The sequence below is a fragment of the Pristis pectinata genome, chromosome 1 (genome assembly GCF_009764475.1).
Source record: "Pristis pectinata isolate sPriPec2 chromosome 1, sPriPec2.1.pri, whole genome shotgun sequence".
Classification (NCBI taxonomy): Eukaryota; Metazoa; Chordata; class Chondrichthyes; order Rhinopristiformes; family Pristidae; genus Pristis; species Pristis pectinata.
Genome location: NC_067405.1, coordinates 93,811,939 through 93,827,115, shown reverse-complemented (window position 1 = coordinate 93,827,115; position 15,177 = coordinate 93,811,939). Strand labels below are relative to the sequence as shown.

At 42.7% G+C, this 15,177-nt stretch overlaps 1 protein-coding gene across 2 annotated transcripts in view; it reads right to left on the bottom strand.

Annotated features, from left to right (window-relative positions):
• synj2bp (synaptojanin 2 binding protein) overlaps positions 1-14,494 on the bottom strand; it is a 28,639-nt gene extending 14,145 nt beyond the window's left edge. The window contains exon 1 of one of the 2 annotated variants that reach the window (XM_052016580.1): positions 14,335-14,494. In XM_052016580.1, coding sequence (XP_051872540.1) covers positions 14,335-14,395 — 61 coding nt within the window. In that variant the 5' untranslated portion in view covers positions 14,396-14,494. The remainder of the gene's footprint in view (positions 1-14,334) is intronic. The other variant, XM_052016587.1, reaches the window with a different exon arrangement.
• Positions 14,495-15,177: the final 683 nt, after the last annotated feature.

The window sequence follows — 15,177 nt, the reverse complement described above, 5'->3', positions numbered from 1 at the left end:
CCCTGGTGTGATCTCCCAAAATGCAATACCTCACATTTATCTAGATTGAAAGCCATTTGCCAATCCTCAGCCCACATACCTAGCTGATCAAGATCCCCCTATACTTTTTCATAACCTTCTACACTATCTACAAAACCACCTATTTTAATATCATCTGCAAACTTACTAACCATGCCTTGTATAGTCACATCCAAATCGTTTACATAAATTAGAAACAAAGGTCACAGCACCAACCCCTGTGGCACAACACTAGACACAGGCCTCCAGCCTGAGAAACAACCCTCAACCATCACCCTCTGCTTCCTACCACTTCAGCCAATTATCAATCCAATCCATTATCTCCCCCTGGATCCCATGCAATCTAACATTCTAGACTAGCATGCCATGAGGGACCTTGTCAAAGGCTTTGCTAAAGTCCATACAGACAACATCCAATGCCCTACCCTCATCAACCCTCTTGGTTACCTCCTCAAAGAACTCCAACAGATTTGTCAGACATGACTTCCCATGCACAAAGTAGTGCTATCCCAAATCAGACTCTGTCTCTCCAAATGGTGATAGATCCTGTCTCTCAGAATCCCCTCCAGCAATTTTACACACCACTGACGTCAAACTCATAGGCCTGTAGTTTCCTGGCTTGTTTTTGCTACACTTTTTAAAGCAATGGTACCACATGAGCCACTCTCCAGTCCTCTGGAACCTCATCCGTGGCCAGAGGTGAAGCAAATATCTCTGCAGGGGCCTCCGCAATTTCTTCTCTAGCTTCCCACAAGGTCTGTGAATGCACCAAGTCAGGCCCTAGGGACTTATCGACCTTAATGCACTTAAGGCCTCCAAGCCTCCTCCCTGCTAAAGCATGTGTTATCCAAGAGAACACCACTCATTTCCCCCATTTCCTTAGCTTCCATCATTTTCTCCACAGTAAAAACCGAAGAGAAATATTCATTAAAAATCTCACCCATTTTCTTTAGTTCCACACATAGACAGCCATGTGGACCTTTAAGGGGACCTGTCCTCTCCCTAGCCAACCTTTTACTCTTAATATACCTATAGAATCTTTTGGGATTTTGCCTCACTTTGCCTGCCAGATCTTTCTCATATCCTGTTTTTGCCCTAACTTCTCTCAAGTGCAGTCCTACACTTCTTGAGATTCACTAGTTCCCAATTGCTTATGCACAGTGTACGTCTCCCTCTTTTTCTTCACCAGGGCCTCAATATCTTTTGTCAGCCAGAGTTCCCTAAACCTGCTAGGCTTACCCTTCTCCCTAACAGGAACAAGCAGGCCCTGAAGTTTTGATATCACACTTTTAAAGACCTCCCACTTGGCATACGCTCCTTTCCCTGCAAACATTCTCGCTCAATCAACCACTGCAAAATCCCTCCTAATGGCTCCAAAATTTGCTCTGCCCGAGTTCAGGACTTTAACCTGTGAACCAACAGTATCCTTCTCCGTAACTATTTTAGAACTATTAGAATTATGGTCACTGGACCCAAAGTGCTCATCGACAGACATTTCTGCCATTTGCCCTACCTCATTCCCCAGAAGGAGGTCCAGTGTTGCACCCTCTCTAGCAGGTCCCTCTATATATTGATCAAGGAAGCTTTCTTGGAGACATTTCCCAAATTACACTCCATCTAAGCCTTTCACACTATGGGTGGCCCAGTCAATATTAGGGAAGTTAAATTCTCCCACTAATACTACCCTATTATCTTTACAACCAACTGTAATCTCTCTACATATCTGCTCCTCCAATTCCCGCTGACTACTGTGGGGCCGATAATACAATCCCATTATAATTAGCAGGAAGACTTTAATTTCAATGCTGAAGCAGTTCATGAATTGAGCAAAATCAGCCAAAGGTTGACGAAGTAAAGGGTTAAAAACTGTAACCATACTTATAGCTGATAGAAAAATACCTCGCAAGCAACAGCACACAAGCTGCTGACTCAGTAGATAACGTGTTAATTACTTTGTCCAGAACCTTGGCCAGTCCCGTTATGCTAGACAATAGGAGTACTGGGCGCAATAAACAACGAGTGAGAAGCTCGTCTTAAACAATGAGGGTGATACCTGTCTTTGAATTTCTGGATTATAACTCAATTATGCTGGACAATAGGTGCGACGTCTGTCTCAGGATCTCTGTGGCTTGACCGAACCTCGCGGCGCCGCATGCATTAAGTGTGCGTGACAATATCTGTATAAATTTCTGTCTGCTCCTTTGTATGAGGAGAACTCGGGAAGCGACTCTTAACGAGTGCTGAAGAGACCTCTCCTTAGCGGTACACTGCTAATAAAACGCGTTTTATTGAAGCGACCTTGTGGCACTGTGTTACTTTACAGCGGACAGAAGTGAGAACTTAATTTTGAGACAACAAGGTGATATCAAAGAAGTGGGGGTGGACAATGGCATCCAAGGAAGGCTAAATGTACTATAAAATCAACTGTAAAAATAACAGGAAGTGTAAAAATATAATTCTAAAACAAAGCCTATATAAACAAGCTTGTCTTCCCACCTAAAATAGGGAATAGCAAGACTAATCTTTCAATGGGATACTCAAATTGGATAAGAGCAAAACATTGCATGATAACTGTGGCAACAAGTTAAAAAACAATTAGCCTGTGCAGGCTGAATGAAGCTGAAGGCTCATTAATCATTTTTCCACACTATCCACCTTGATCAAGTTAGAAAAATCTTCTCTTTGAGCACACATGCAGTAAAGAGCATTAAATAAGAATTTTAAGCTTGAAACAACACTTATTTTTAAACACTTTATTTAATACCCTTTCCTATCTCTAACCCTTTCCAGCCTCAAGACTCTGAATGTCCATTGATATCTTTTAGCCACTAAACACTGACATGGAGAATATTTTTTAATCATTCCCATAACTGTACATGGAAAAGGTTCTACCGGTTTCTCAGCATTTGCATAAAAGTATAGAAATTAAAGGCACAAAGAGAAGGAAAGATATGATCTCACTGCTGTTATGGAAACATAGCTTCAGTGTGACCACAGCTGAGAACTAAATACTCCACAGTATTTGATGTTTAGAAAGGATAGGCAAAAATGAAAAAGGGATGGTATAGCACAATAGTTAATGGAGATCAACAGTGGTACAAAATATGTTGTCTTAACAGGGCATTGATGTGGAATTAAAATAAATATGGGTTGAACCAATAAATAGCAAAGGCCAGGAAAAAATGGCAGACGTTACCTTTTGGCCACTGTAATAGGGGTGTGGCATAAATCAAGAAATTTATTAAAGTGTGATGGGGCAATGCGATAATCATGGGAGACTTTAACCTACATATCAACTGAATGAATCAAATTTACTGTAATAAGGTGCAATATGAATTCATGGCATGTATACAAAATGCCTTTCTGGATCAATATGACAAGGAACCAACTCGGGGTGGGTGTGAAAAAAAGGTTACTTTGGAACTTGTTTTGTGTAATGTTGCCAAGGAACCTTTAGGGAAGGATGACCATAAATATGATAGAATTTGACATCGAGTTTGCAATTGATGTAGTTTAATGTAAAAGTAAAGTCTTAAATCTAAACAAGGAAAACAATGAAAGAATGAGAGGAGAATTAGCTGTGGCTGATTGGGAGAATACATTGAAAGATATGGTGGACAGATAATGGTTAGAATTTTTTTAAAAACCTGCATAAATTTTAAAAACAAAATTCCCTTAAGGCCCAAAAACAATAAGAGAAACAATTGTGACTGATAATAAATTAAAAATCATGTTAAATCCAAGGAAGAGGCTCAAAATGTAACCAGAATCAGCAGTACTCTTAAAGGTTGGGACTATTTTAAAACTCAGTAAAGGGCAACCAAAAAAATTGACAAAGTCAGATTAGAATGAGAATAGACCGCCAAGAAAAATAATAACCCAAGTGCAGGAGCTTTTATAAATACATAAAAATAGAAAGACTACTGTTGGCCCCTTACAGAAAGGGAAGGGAGAATTTATAATGGGAAATAAGGAAATGGCAGAAAAATTAAACAATTTTTTGTGTTCACCTTCGTGGAAGAAACCATGCCAAATCTGCCTAATACCTTTGAGAACAAAGGGACTAGCAAGAATGAGGAACTGAAGGAAATAAGTATTTGTCAAATAATAGTACAAGAGAAGTTGGCGAGTTTGAAAGCTGATAAAACCTCAAGGATCTAGTGATATATGTTCCAGAGTTTTGAGAGACGTGGCTTTACAGACAGTGGATGCTCTGGTTATCTTCTAGAATGGTGCCTGTGCACTGGAAGATACCAATCATAATTTAAGAATGAATTGAGAAAACAGGGAACTGTGTTTTTGGCTGACATCAGTTTACGGAAAATGCTGGAATCTGTAATGAAGGATGTAATAACAGAACATTTTGAAAGGAATAATGGAACTGAGCAGAGTAAACCCAGATTTATGAAAGGAAAATCATAAATGATGTCACTAATAGAATGAATAAGGGGGAAACCATTGGATGTGGTATATTGGGATTTTCAGAAAGTATTTGATAAGGTTGATCAGCAAGGTTAGAACACAGATTTGAGGGCAATATACTGAAAATTAGTCAGCATACAGAAAACAAAGAGTAAGATTAAATTAACCATGCTCAGGTTGGTAGGCTGTGGCTACTAGGGTACCACAGGGAATTAGTGCTTGGTCCCCAGCTTTTCACAATCTATATTGACACTTTGGCTGAAGGGACCAAGTGTCATATTTCTAAGTTTGCTGATGATACTGAACAAGCTGGGATTGAGAGTGTGGAATAGCATACAAAATTTCAAGGCGATGTGGATAAACCAAGTGATTCGATGAGAACATATTTCAGAATACAGTGCGGAAAAATGCGAGGTTACCACTTTGGTAGACACAACACAAAAGTGGAGTATTTGTTAAAGGGCACGAGACTAAGTAGTATTGATGTCCAAAGAAACCCGGGTGTGCTTGAATACAGCTCACCGAAAGCCAACGTACAGCAAGCAACTCGGATGGAAATGGTACATTAGCCTTGATTACAATTGATTGGAATACATGAGTAAGGATGTCTTATTGCAATTATACCAGACACTAGTGGGAGACACCTTGGAGTAGTGTGTAGATTTTTGGTCTCCTTACTGATGAAAGTTCATCTTTGCCATCGGGGCAGAGTGATGAAGATTTACTAAATTATTTCCAGACATGATGGGTTTGCTCTACGTGGAGAATTTGAGTAAACTGAGGCTGTATTCTTTAGAGCTTGGAATAATGGGAGGAGATATCAACAAAACATACAAATCCTTAAAGGGCTTGGCAGGCTAAATACAGCAAAATATTTCCCAGCAGTCGTGTCCACAACTGAGGCACAGCTTCAGAAAAATGATAGGCCATTTAAGACGGGGGTGAGGAGAAATATCTTCATTCAGGATGGTGAACTGGAGCTGTGGTGGCTCGGTCAGTGTATTTGTGCAAAACAAAGATTTACAGATGTCAAGGGTATCAAGTGATATGGGGAGTGATGGAAAATAGCACTGATCTTGATGAAAGGCACAGCAAACTCAAAGGACCAGGTGTTTACTTATCCTATTTCTTATATTCTTGTGCTCAGTGTAAGAGTCATGTGAAGTAGTTGAGGCACATACTGTTCCAACAAAATAATCATATCCAGTCACATCATCAAGCCGACATAAGTTTTAATGTTTGAAATGAAAAGGATTTATCTTTATCCTGACGTCTCCAGCAGATCCATTATCATAAGCTATTAATCACGGAGCCAATGTTCACCTTTGCTGGATCATGATATCAAAAAAAATGCTGACCCATGGCCTCCATGCCTCCTAAACACTCCAATTTCCACTAGACAATCTCTAGCAATAAAGAGATATTCTGCTTTACAACAGTTACTATACTTCAATACTTAATTGGTTGCAAAGTGCTTTGGGATAAGTGGTGTGGGAGAAGAGGGAGTTATGAAAGGTACTAGTTAAATGCAAAACCTTTTCTTAGTCAAAAGGCTCTAGGTACAAACCAGGCCTTCATTAATATCTGTAAATTTGGATACCACCAATCAAATTGACTTTATTCTCTCTACAAATCAAAATAGTTCCACCCTAACTTTAATTTTTAATGCCTCCAATCTGGCCTCTTGTTTATAACCAGAATCACAGACTGGTTACTACATGCAAATCAAGTCCATACGATTTCTATGGGAGAGCACTACTGCTGATCCCACTCCCTCATTTCTCCCCATAACTCTGAAAATTCTTGCCTGCGAGATAGTCATCCATTCTCTTGAACAATGCAATTAAACCAGCCACTATTCCAGACCCCAATCACTCAGTAAAAGAAAACCTACTCCTCTGCTTCTGTCCCAGGTGTCAAACCCAGTGGTGCAAAATGTGCCTCCCCTTATTCTCCACAGAGCCCATTAAAGTCTTCAGTGTTATTCTGTGAATGAAATAATCTTAACTGTCCTACCTTACGTCTCATATTCACACCCACAGGCAGCCAATCTGCAAACCTGTTTCCTCTCTGGCTCACTCTTCATATTTGGACTCTGTCTGAAGATCAACAATTACCTCTTCTCTTCAGATTTGAGCATCCTTATGAACTAGTTCCTATCAAATATGACTTTAATGCATTGGCGTTATTAGTTTTAACAGAAATTTGGCTCATCAGTGGTGAGACTCCTTACCAGTATCTCCCACTGAAGTCTTAAATGTTACCACCATCTCTAACAACTTGCTCATCTCCCTGTGGATGGTGTTGCCTCTTTAACAAAATCTCCCTTTGTTCTCTCCACTTAATACTATGGGAGCTTCTCCTTTTTCAAATAGCTCATTTTGTATCACTCAGAAAATTTGACCAGGCACGGCCTGTCATCAGTTATCCTTGCAAACCCAAAGTAATTTCCCATTAGGGATGCATTTAACAACATCTTTCCCCGTGCAATACTCCTTTTGCAGTACTGCAGTGGAACTAGGATCAGGTTGCCTAGGGTGGGGAGGGATGATCTGTCGTTGCACACTACAGGAATAACATGGTATTCAGAATGCAGCACCAAACTGGAAGGCCTACAGGTAACAATCTGCTGAAGGAACTCGCGGGGTCAAGCAGCACCTGTGGGAGGAAAGGAATTGTTGGTGTTTCAGGTCAAAACCCTGCATCAGCATCTGCAGCCTCTTGTGTCTTCAGGTCTACAAGTACTTGCCTACATACTGGAGGGTGCGGTGCCCCAATTTGTATCAACCTTAATTCGCCAACCATCATTTAATCGCCCAACGAGCACTGAGCCCAGGAAATCTGTTGTTAATTATAAAGCCCCAGCACAGCGCTGGCTTCTAACACCACAAGACTCTAGCAACACGCCAGACTCCCAATCCCCAGCAATGTTCTGAATTCTATTCCCCTACCTGATTTCTAAGAACTGAATCAGATTCTGTTTCCACCATCACTTGTCCCCACACCCACCAAAGCATATTAACCCCACCCAAACTCACCCCACTAACATGCCAGTGGTTTTTCAACAAATGATGACCAGGTATATTACTGCCCAATCTCACATCACCCCTACCAAATAAACAACAGGTGTGCATCTCTGCTCCCAATTACAACCACTGCCCCAAAAGGCTACAATGCCCCCTTCATCAACTAGCCTGACTACAGGATCAACCAGGGTGACTAACTGATAGACTAAAATTTCTAGGCACACTTTACTCATCCTCTATCCTTTAAAACTTCAATTTTTACCTCCATCAGCCTGATTTTTTCTATATTTGCATTAAGCTTCTGCTGTGGTTTCAATCCAATTTAAATATTCTTGCCTTCATATTTCTCTGATTTCCTAACTTCAATTCCTCTCCACATTAACGGCCAGGTTAAATCTTGTCAACTCAAGAGGCCTATTTCCAGCAGCTCGATCACAGCTGTGGTCATCTCTGATCACTTCCTTATATTCAGCATCACTCATTTCCCCTCACCATCTTCCACTTCTTTCTGCTGCCATCCCTGAATAACATTTCTTCCTCAATTCATTTGCAACTCAACTTTTTCCTCCCCAAACAGCATAAATGCAATATAATTTGAAAGGTTCAAAACTGGAATTGCCAGTTATTATAAACAGTGGATCGAAGGCAGGTAAATGAAGTTGGGGTTCAGTTCAGCCTTGATTAACTTAAATGCTGAAAAAGGTTAAGGAGATTGTCCTACTCATTTCTATTTTTAGTTGTCCTTCTGTTCACCTTGAAATGTTTGCAGACGATGACCTTCTCTCTTGTTTTTCGATGCTTACAGCAAATCTTCTTTAACCAACCCTGGCTGCTCCCATTGGTACCCCATTTCCACTCCCTCACATCCAAAGGGTCAAGATTTAAATGCAACACACACAAAATGCTGGAAGAAGTCAGCAGGTCATGCAGCATCTATGGAGGAAAATAAACAGTCGACATTTCAGGTCAAGATCCTTCATCATGACTGGAAAGGAAGAGGGCAGAAGTCAAAATAAAAGGGTAGGGGGAGGGGGAGTGGGAGGAGCACAAGCTGGCAGAATGTGGTCACCTCCCAGCTTCTTACATCATTCCCTTTCATACCCCCTCCCACCTACCTTCCCCCCTCACCCAGACTCACCTGTCACCTTGTGCTCCTCCCCCTACCCTTTTATTCTGGCTTCTGCCCTCTTCCGTTCCAGTCCTGATGAAGGGTCTCGACCTGAAACGTCGACTGTTTATTTCCCTCCATAGGTGCTGCCTGAGCTGCTGAGTTCCTGCAGCATTGTGTGTGTGTGTGTTACTCCAGATTCCAGCATCTGCAGAATCTCGGGTCTAAGGTTTAAGTGCAACTGCTTTCAAGCAAGAGGAAGAAGTCAGAAGGGGAGGGTTAGGAAACAGGGGTAGTGCAGGATGGGACTAGGGAAAGAAAACTGGGAGACTTGCAGTCTGGAGACAGGATGGATTGGTGCCTAGGACTTTGGAGATAGGGAGACTAAGGAGTAGGAATCCAAAGGATGAAGGCAAATAACTTGCCCACCAAGCAAGCACTCTAATTCAGCCATGCTCTAAAGACAACATTGCGCCAGGAGGGCCCAGCGAAGAGCTTTCCTGATGCAATCTGCGCCGTTCCCATTTGCAATTCCCAAAAGGACCATTGCCACTGAAATTCATCATCCTATGTGTCCAATACAGAGGTGATGAAAATGGCCAAAATTTGGTTACTAGCATGTTTCACTCGTGAAACAAAGGTGTGTCATAGTGGGAAAAAAAAATCAGTATTACATTGTTGAATTTCTAACCACATGTTCTGTTGCCCCAACTGCTCTGCCCCATTCCCTTCAAAGGGATTTTTCCCTACTGGTGCCCAGTGCCCCAGTATGAACCCAAATCTCTTCTCAATCACTTATTTGCACAAATGCTTTCTTTGAGCTTACTTCAGGCGCAGGCACTGAGCCCATTCAAGACAGATCAATGGATTTTTTTTTTAAAGATTTTAAGGAAAGTAAGGGATTAGGGTTCACTGTAGGAGAGTGGCACCAAGATAAGAGATCAGCCACAATCTTATTGAATGGTACTGCAGGCTTGAGGGGCCAAATGGCCAGCTCCTGCTTCTGTTAAAACTTCATTACTTTAAAACTTTATTTATACAGCACAGTAACAGGCCCTTCCAGCCCAAAGAGACCACACTGCCCAATTACACCCATGTTAACCTGCTAACTCGTACGTCTTTGGAATGTGGAAGGAAACCTGAGCACCTGGAGGAAACCCACGCAGTCACAAGGAGAACGTACAAACCCCTTACAGACAGTGGTCGGAATGGAATCCCGATTGCTGGCACTGTAATAGCGTTGTGCTAACTGCTACGCTACCGTGCCGCCCTGTTCTTTAAATTCTTATGCCGTTACTGAAGCCCCATGTCGTACTCCTTTTACCAAAATCCCCCTAACTATTTGATGACCCAATCTCACATGCTGGCTTCCACATTAACCTAAGTTATAAACAGTTATAAATTCCATATCCATCATCATCCTTTAGAGTTTTTTTTTGCAGGCTAGAACTGCAGAATCACTGTAGCATCAGAAATAATGGTGGAGCAGAGGTCCATAGTGAATGCTCAATAGAAATAGCAACAGTTTAAAAAAAGACTGCCAGGTGAAAAATCTCAATAGGCTGATGACTTTTATCCCAAGACTTTAAAGGTGGTGGCTGTGGAGATAGTAGATGCACAGTCAGTCATCATACAAAATTGCAAATGGAACATTTACCAGAGTCTGGAAGGCAGCAAATGTAACCAAATACCTAAGGAGTTTCAGAGAGAAAGCTGGGAACTATAGATAGCCTGACTTTAGTAGCATAGAAAATGCTGGAATCTATTGTTAAGGGTCAATAAAGTACATGGAAAATAATAATAGGATTGGGCAGAATCAATGTGGATTTATCAAAGGGAAATCATGTTGGACAAATATGTGGTAGTCTTTCTGAGTTTGTAATTGGCTGAATAGATAATGGCAAACCAGTTGATGTGGTATAGTCCTGGCAACATACTCATAAATCTTTTCTGCACTCTTTCCAGTTTAACCACATCTTTCCTATAACAGGGTGACCAAAACTGTACACAGTACTCCAAGTGCAGCCTCACCAACAATTTATACAACTGCAATAATGTCCCAGCTCCTATACGCAATGCCCTGCCCGATGAGGGGAAGCGTGCTAAATGCCTTTTTCACCACCCTTTCTACCTGTGATGTTGCTTTCAACAAACTATGCACTTGTACTCCTAAATCCCTCTGTTCCATTACATTCCCTAGTGCCCCACCATTCAAAGTACAAGTCCTATGCTGGTTTGACCTTCCAAAATGCATCACCTCAAACATATCTGTATTGAATCACCAATAATAAATCCAAACTGGATGGCAGTATGTACTGTGAGGAGGATACAGAGAGACTTTAAGGACACAGACTAAGTAATTGGCAAGTACATAACAGAAGGAAAAAATATCATCAGAAAATACAAAAAAATAGAAAAGCTGAGTACTTTTAAGTAGCGAGAGAAAGGCACTGATGCTCAGAGGCACCTAGGTATCCTTAGAAGTTACCATACAATTAGGAAGACAAGTAGAATTTTGGCCTTTATTGCAACTGGATTTGAGTGTGAGAATAGAGACATCCTGCTCCAATTATACTGGGCCCTGGTGAGACCACAGCTGGAATTTTGCACACAGGTCTGGTCTACACAAAGAAGGATATATTTGCAACAGAGGGAGTGCAGTGAAGGTTTGCTAGATTGATTCCTGGGATGGCAGGCTTGTCATACCAGAAGAATAAGGAGTCTGCACCTATACTTTCAAGTTTAAAAGACTGAAAGATGATCTCATTGAAATGAATAAAATCTTTATTAGGTTGACAGGTTGATGCAGGGATGAAATTTCTCTTGCAACACAAAGGAGCTGGAGGAACTCAGTGGGTCAGGCAGCATCTATGGAGAGAAATGGACAGTTGATATTTCGGGTTGAGACCCTTCATCAGGACTGGAAAAGGGGAGATAGCCAGTATAAAAACGTGGGAGGTGGAAAGAGGGCTGGTGGGTGATAGATGGATTCAGGTGAGGTGGGTGATAGTGGGAATGATGCAGAAAGCTGGGAGATGATAGGTGGAAATGAAGAAGGGCTGAAGAAAATGGAATCTGATACGAGAGGCCAGTGGACCGTGGAATGAAGAGGAGATGAGGAGGGGAACTAGTTGGAGGAATGTGTGGGGAATGAGTAGATGGAGACGGTGGGGGAGGGGAAAGAGATAGGATGATGGGAGCTGGTGGGACCAAGATAGACAAAAAAGGGGACAAGAGAGGACAGAGGGTTGTGGTTACTGGAAGTTAGAGAAATCGATTTGATGCTGTCAGTTTGGAGATTACCAAGGCAGAATATGAGGTGTTGTTCCTCTAATCTGCACCTAGACTCAACTTGTCAGTGGAGGAGGCCGTGGACAGACATGTCAGTGTGGGAATGGGACGTGCAACTAAAATGGCTGGCCACTAGGAGGTCCCGGCTGAAACTTCTCTTGTTTGGGGTATCTAGAACCAAGTGTCACACTCTCAAAATGAGCAGGCAAATTCAGTCAGAGAAGGAATTTCTTCACGGTAGTGTAGCAGTTAGCATAACGCTGTTACAGCACCAGCGACCCGGGTTCAATTCTGGCCGCTGCCTGTAAGGAGTTTGTACGTTCTCCCCGTCTCTGCGTGTGTTTCCTCCGGGTGCTCCAGCTTCCTCCCACATTCCAAAAGACGTACAGGTTAGGAGTTGTGGGCATGCCATGTTGGTGCCGGAAGAATGGTGACGCTTGCTGGCTGCCCCCAGCACATTCTCAGTAACACAAAAAGACGCACTTCACCGTGTATTTCGATGTATATATGACCAATAAGTAAATACCTTAACATCTATCTTAAAAATTCACAAGAAGAAATCCTTGAAATTCTCTACTAAAAGGCTGTTGAGGCTCAGCTGTTGAGTCTATCCACGATGGAAATCAATAGATTTCTAGATACCAGGGGAATCTAGGGAAATGGAATTACTGGAGAAAAGTTACCTTAAGGTAAAAGATCAACTGTGATCTTATTGAAAGGTGGAAAAAGCACAAGGGCTGAACAGTGTACTCAAGCTTCTACTGTTTCTTATATTCTTTGAAACCAGTCAATCGAGTCTGCATCAAGCTCCTCGTGGAGCAGTCCCATCAGTCCCATTCTCGGCTCTTTCCTCATAATACCGCAAATGATTTCCCCTCAAAAGCAATCTAATTCCCTTTTGAAAGCCCTGATTGACTATGCTTCAGTCAACTTCAGAAACAGTCCTAGATCATAACTATTGTCCTTAAAATGTTTCTCCTTACATCAGCTTTGTACCTTTCAACAAAAATTTTAAATCTGGGTTCTCGAAGAATCTGCCAGTCAACATAGCATCTCTGTTTACCTTTTTTTAAACCAAATAAAATTTTGTGCATCTCTATTAAAGCTCCATTTGGGATCTTAAGCCTGCTCTGTGATTCAGGAAGATCACAGCTGATCTTGTCCTCAGCTCTACCTCCCTGTAACCCATAGCACTGCACTCCCGTCATCCAAAAAACTGTCCATCTATTACAGACTCGAATTTGTACATTGACTGGCCCTCCACAGCTAACTGGGCTAGAGAATACTGAAAAGTCAAAATTTCAACTCTAATGAGGAAAGACTCACCCTGCTCAATCCTTTGTTATAAAACATCCTCTTCATCCCAGAAATCAACTTTCTGAATATTCCCCAAACTGCCTCCAATATATTCCCCCGCAAGTATGTCAAAATCTGTACTTAATACTTCAGATCTCTCCAACACCAATCAAGTTGCAACAACAACTTCCAGTACTTTTATACTGCCCAACTAAACAATGGAGATGGGTTGGTTGAGGAGAAGGCTAAAGCGGGATGGGGAACCTCTAGAGAAAGATTTTCAAAATAATCACGAAGGATGTCATGTGCAACTTTGTAAGTGCCATCTTGGTGCTCTAGTGAGATGGAACTTGCTTGGAGGGAATTGAAATACGGGAGGCTTCAAAACACCAAAAACCATTTTAGCTGAATGACAGCACCATCAATGTCTTGAAATTAAAGGAAGGTGACGATTAGGACAATTGTTTACAAGCAGAAAGATGCTATGATTTTTTTTGTGTGGGGTGATGACAGCAGATTTATAGAGGAGGGTGACATATTTTGTTGAGGAGAGTGAATATTACCAACATTAGCAGACATTATGGCTAAGAGGCAACTCGATGGTCAGCATTTCACAGATACTGCTCAACTCGCTGAGCTCCTTCAACAGATTGTTTGTTGTACTTTGATATAACAGAAACACTCGCACATGTTCCAAGACCTATTCTGATGTCTTCCCCTCAGGTAGACTCTCCATCCGAGATGAAGTACAACTCTGCTCTGCAATGACCTTGTTCATTTCTCGCCCCATAAAGACCGTGTTCCATCAATTGCTTCAGGCATACCCACTTCCTTCCCATTTGATGCCCATTCCCTAACAACCACAGCAACTACCCCACCCTGTTCTTGTACACGCACACATGTCCTTGCCCACCTGCATAGACCCTGCCAACAGGCATCCCACCCACCTGTCCACTTTCTTCCCACCGCTCTGCTCTCAAGCCTCATGGATTCCCAGTTGCATGCCTCTCCACTCGCCTACTGACGTACACGTTCACCACTGTCCCGGGTATCCACCTCCCCTACAAAGGTCCCTTACCCTCCAGTCCTCCCCTCCCCATCACACGCCCCTTGCCCCAAGCTCCCTCACACGCCAATGACACCCCCCCCCAAACCCCCCAACGCTTATTTTACCTGAAGCGCCTCGCTTGAGACGAATTTCCTCAGTGAGGGTGGTGAAGGACGTGCAGCTCATGCCGACGCCTGGCGAGACCCCTGCGGGCAGAGAGAGGCCGCCGAGGCCACGCACAAACGGAAACCAACCAGCGAGCCCTCTCGCACATGCGCGCTTCGAGGAGCCGCACAACTCGCGCACGCGCCCTCGGCCGTCCGCCGGCAACACCCTTCACGCATGCTCCCAACTTCAGCGCAGGCGTAGTCTATTATCATCGGCGGCAGTGCCGGCACTGCGTGACAGCTGTGGGTCGTGAGTGTACGTCGTGTATTTTATGAAATGGTACCGTCTTTCGCAGTGTTCCCATTGTAACTTCATATTTTAATGCAACCATTGCATTGCGGCAAGGGCAAGGCAATTGACGCCTTGGAGGAGTCAGAAGGGTGCCGAATTGTTGGCTGATAACCATTGGCGAAATAAGCACGTCGTGGTTTGGAGAGGATGTATTGGTCCTGGAGTTGGATGCAATGCAATTTCGCCACGATAGATCTTACATTTCAAGAAGGTGTCTCAGTACAACTCTCTCATGGCAAATGCATAGCTCCCTGGAAGCGGCAACACAAGTAGACAGGGTGGTAAAGAAGACTTCATCCGTTCATTGAGCATAAAAGTTGGGGAGTCATGCTTGAATCTGCATAAAAGTTTGGTTAGGCCACATTTGGAGTGTTGTGTACAGTTCTGGTTGTCGCATTACAGGAATAATGTGGAGGCTTTGGAGGGGGTGCGGAAGAAGTTCACCGGGATGTTGCCTGGATTAGAGAGTATTAGCTATAAAGAGAGGTTGGACAAACTTGGATTGTTTT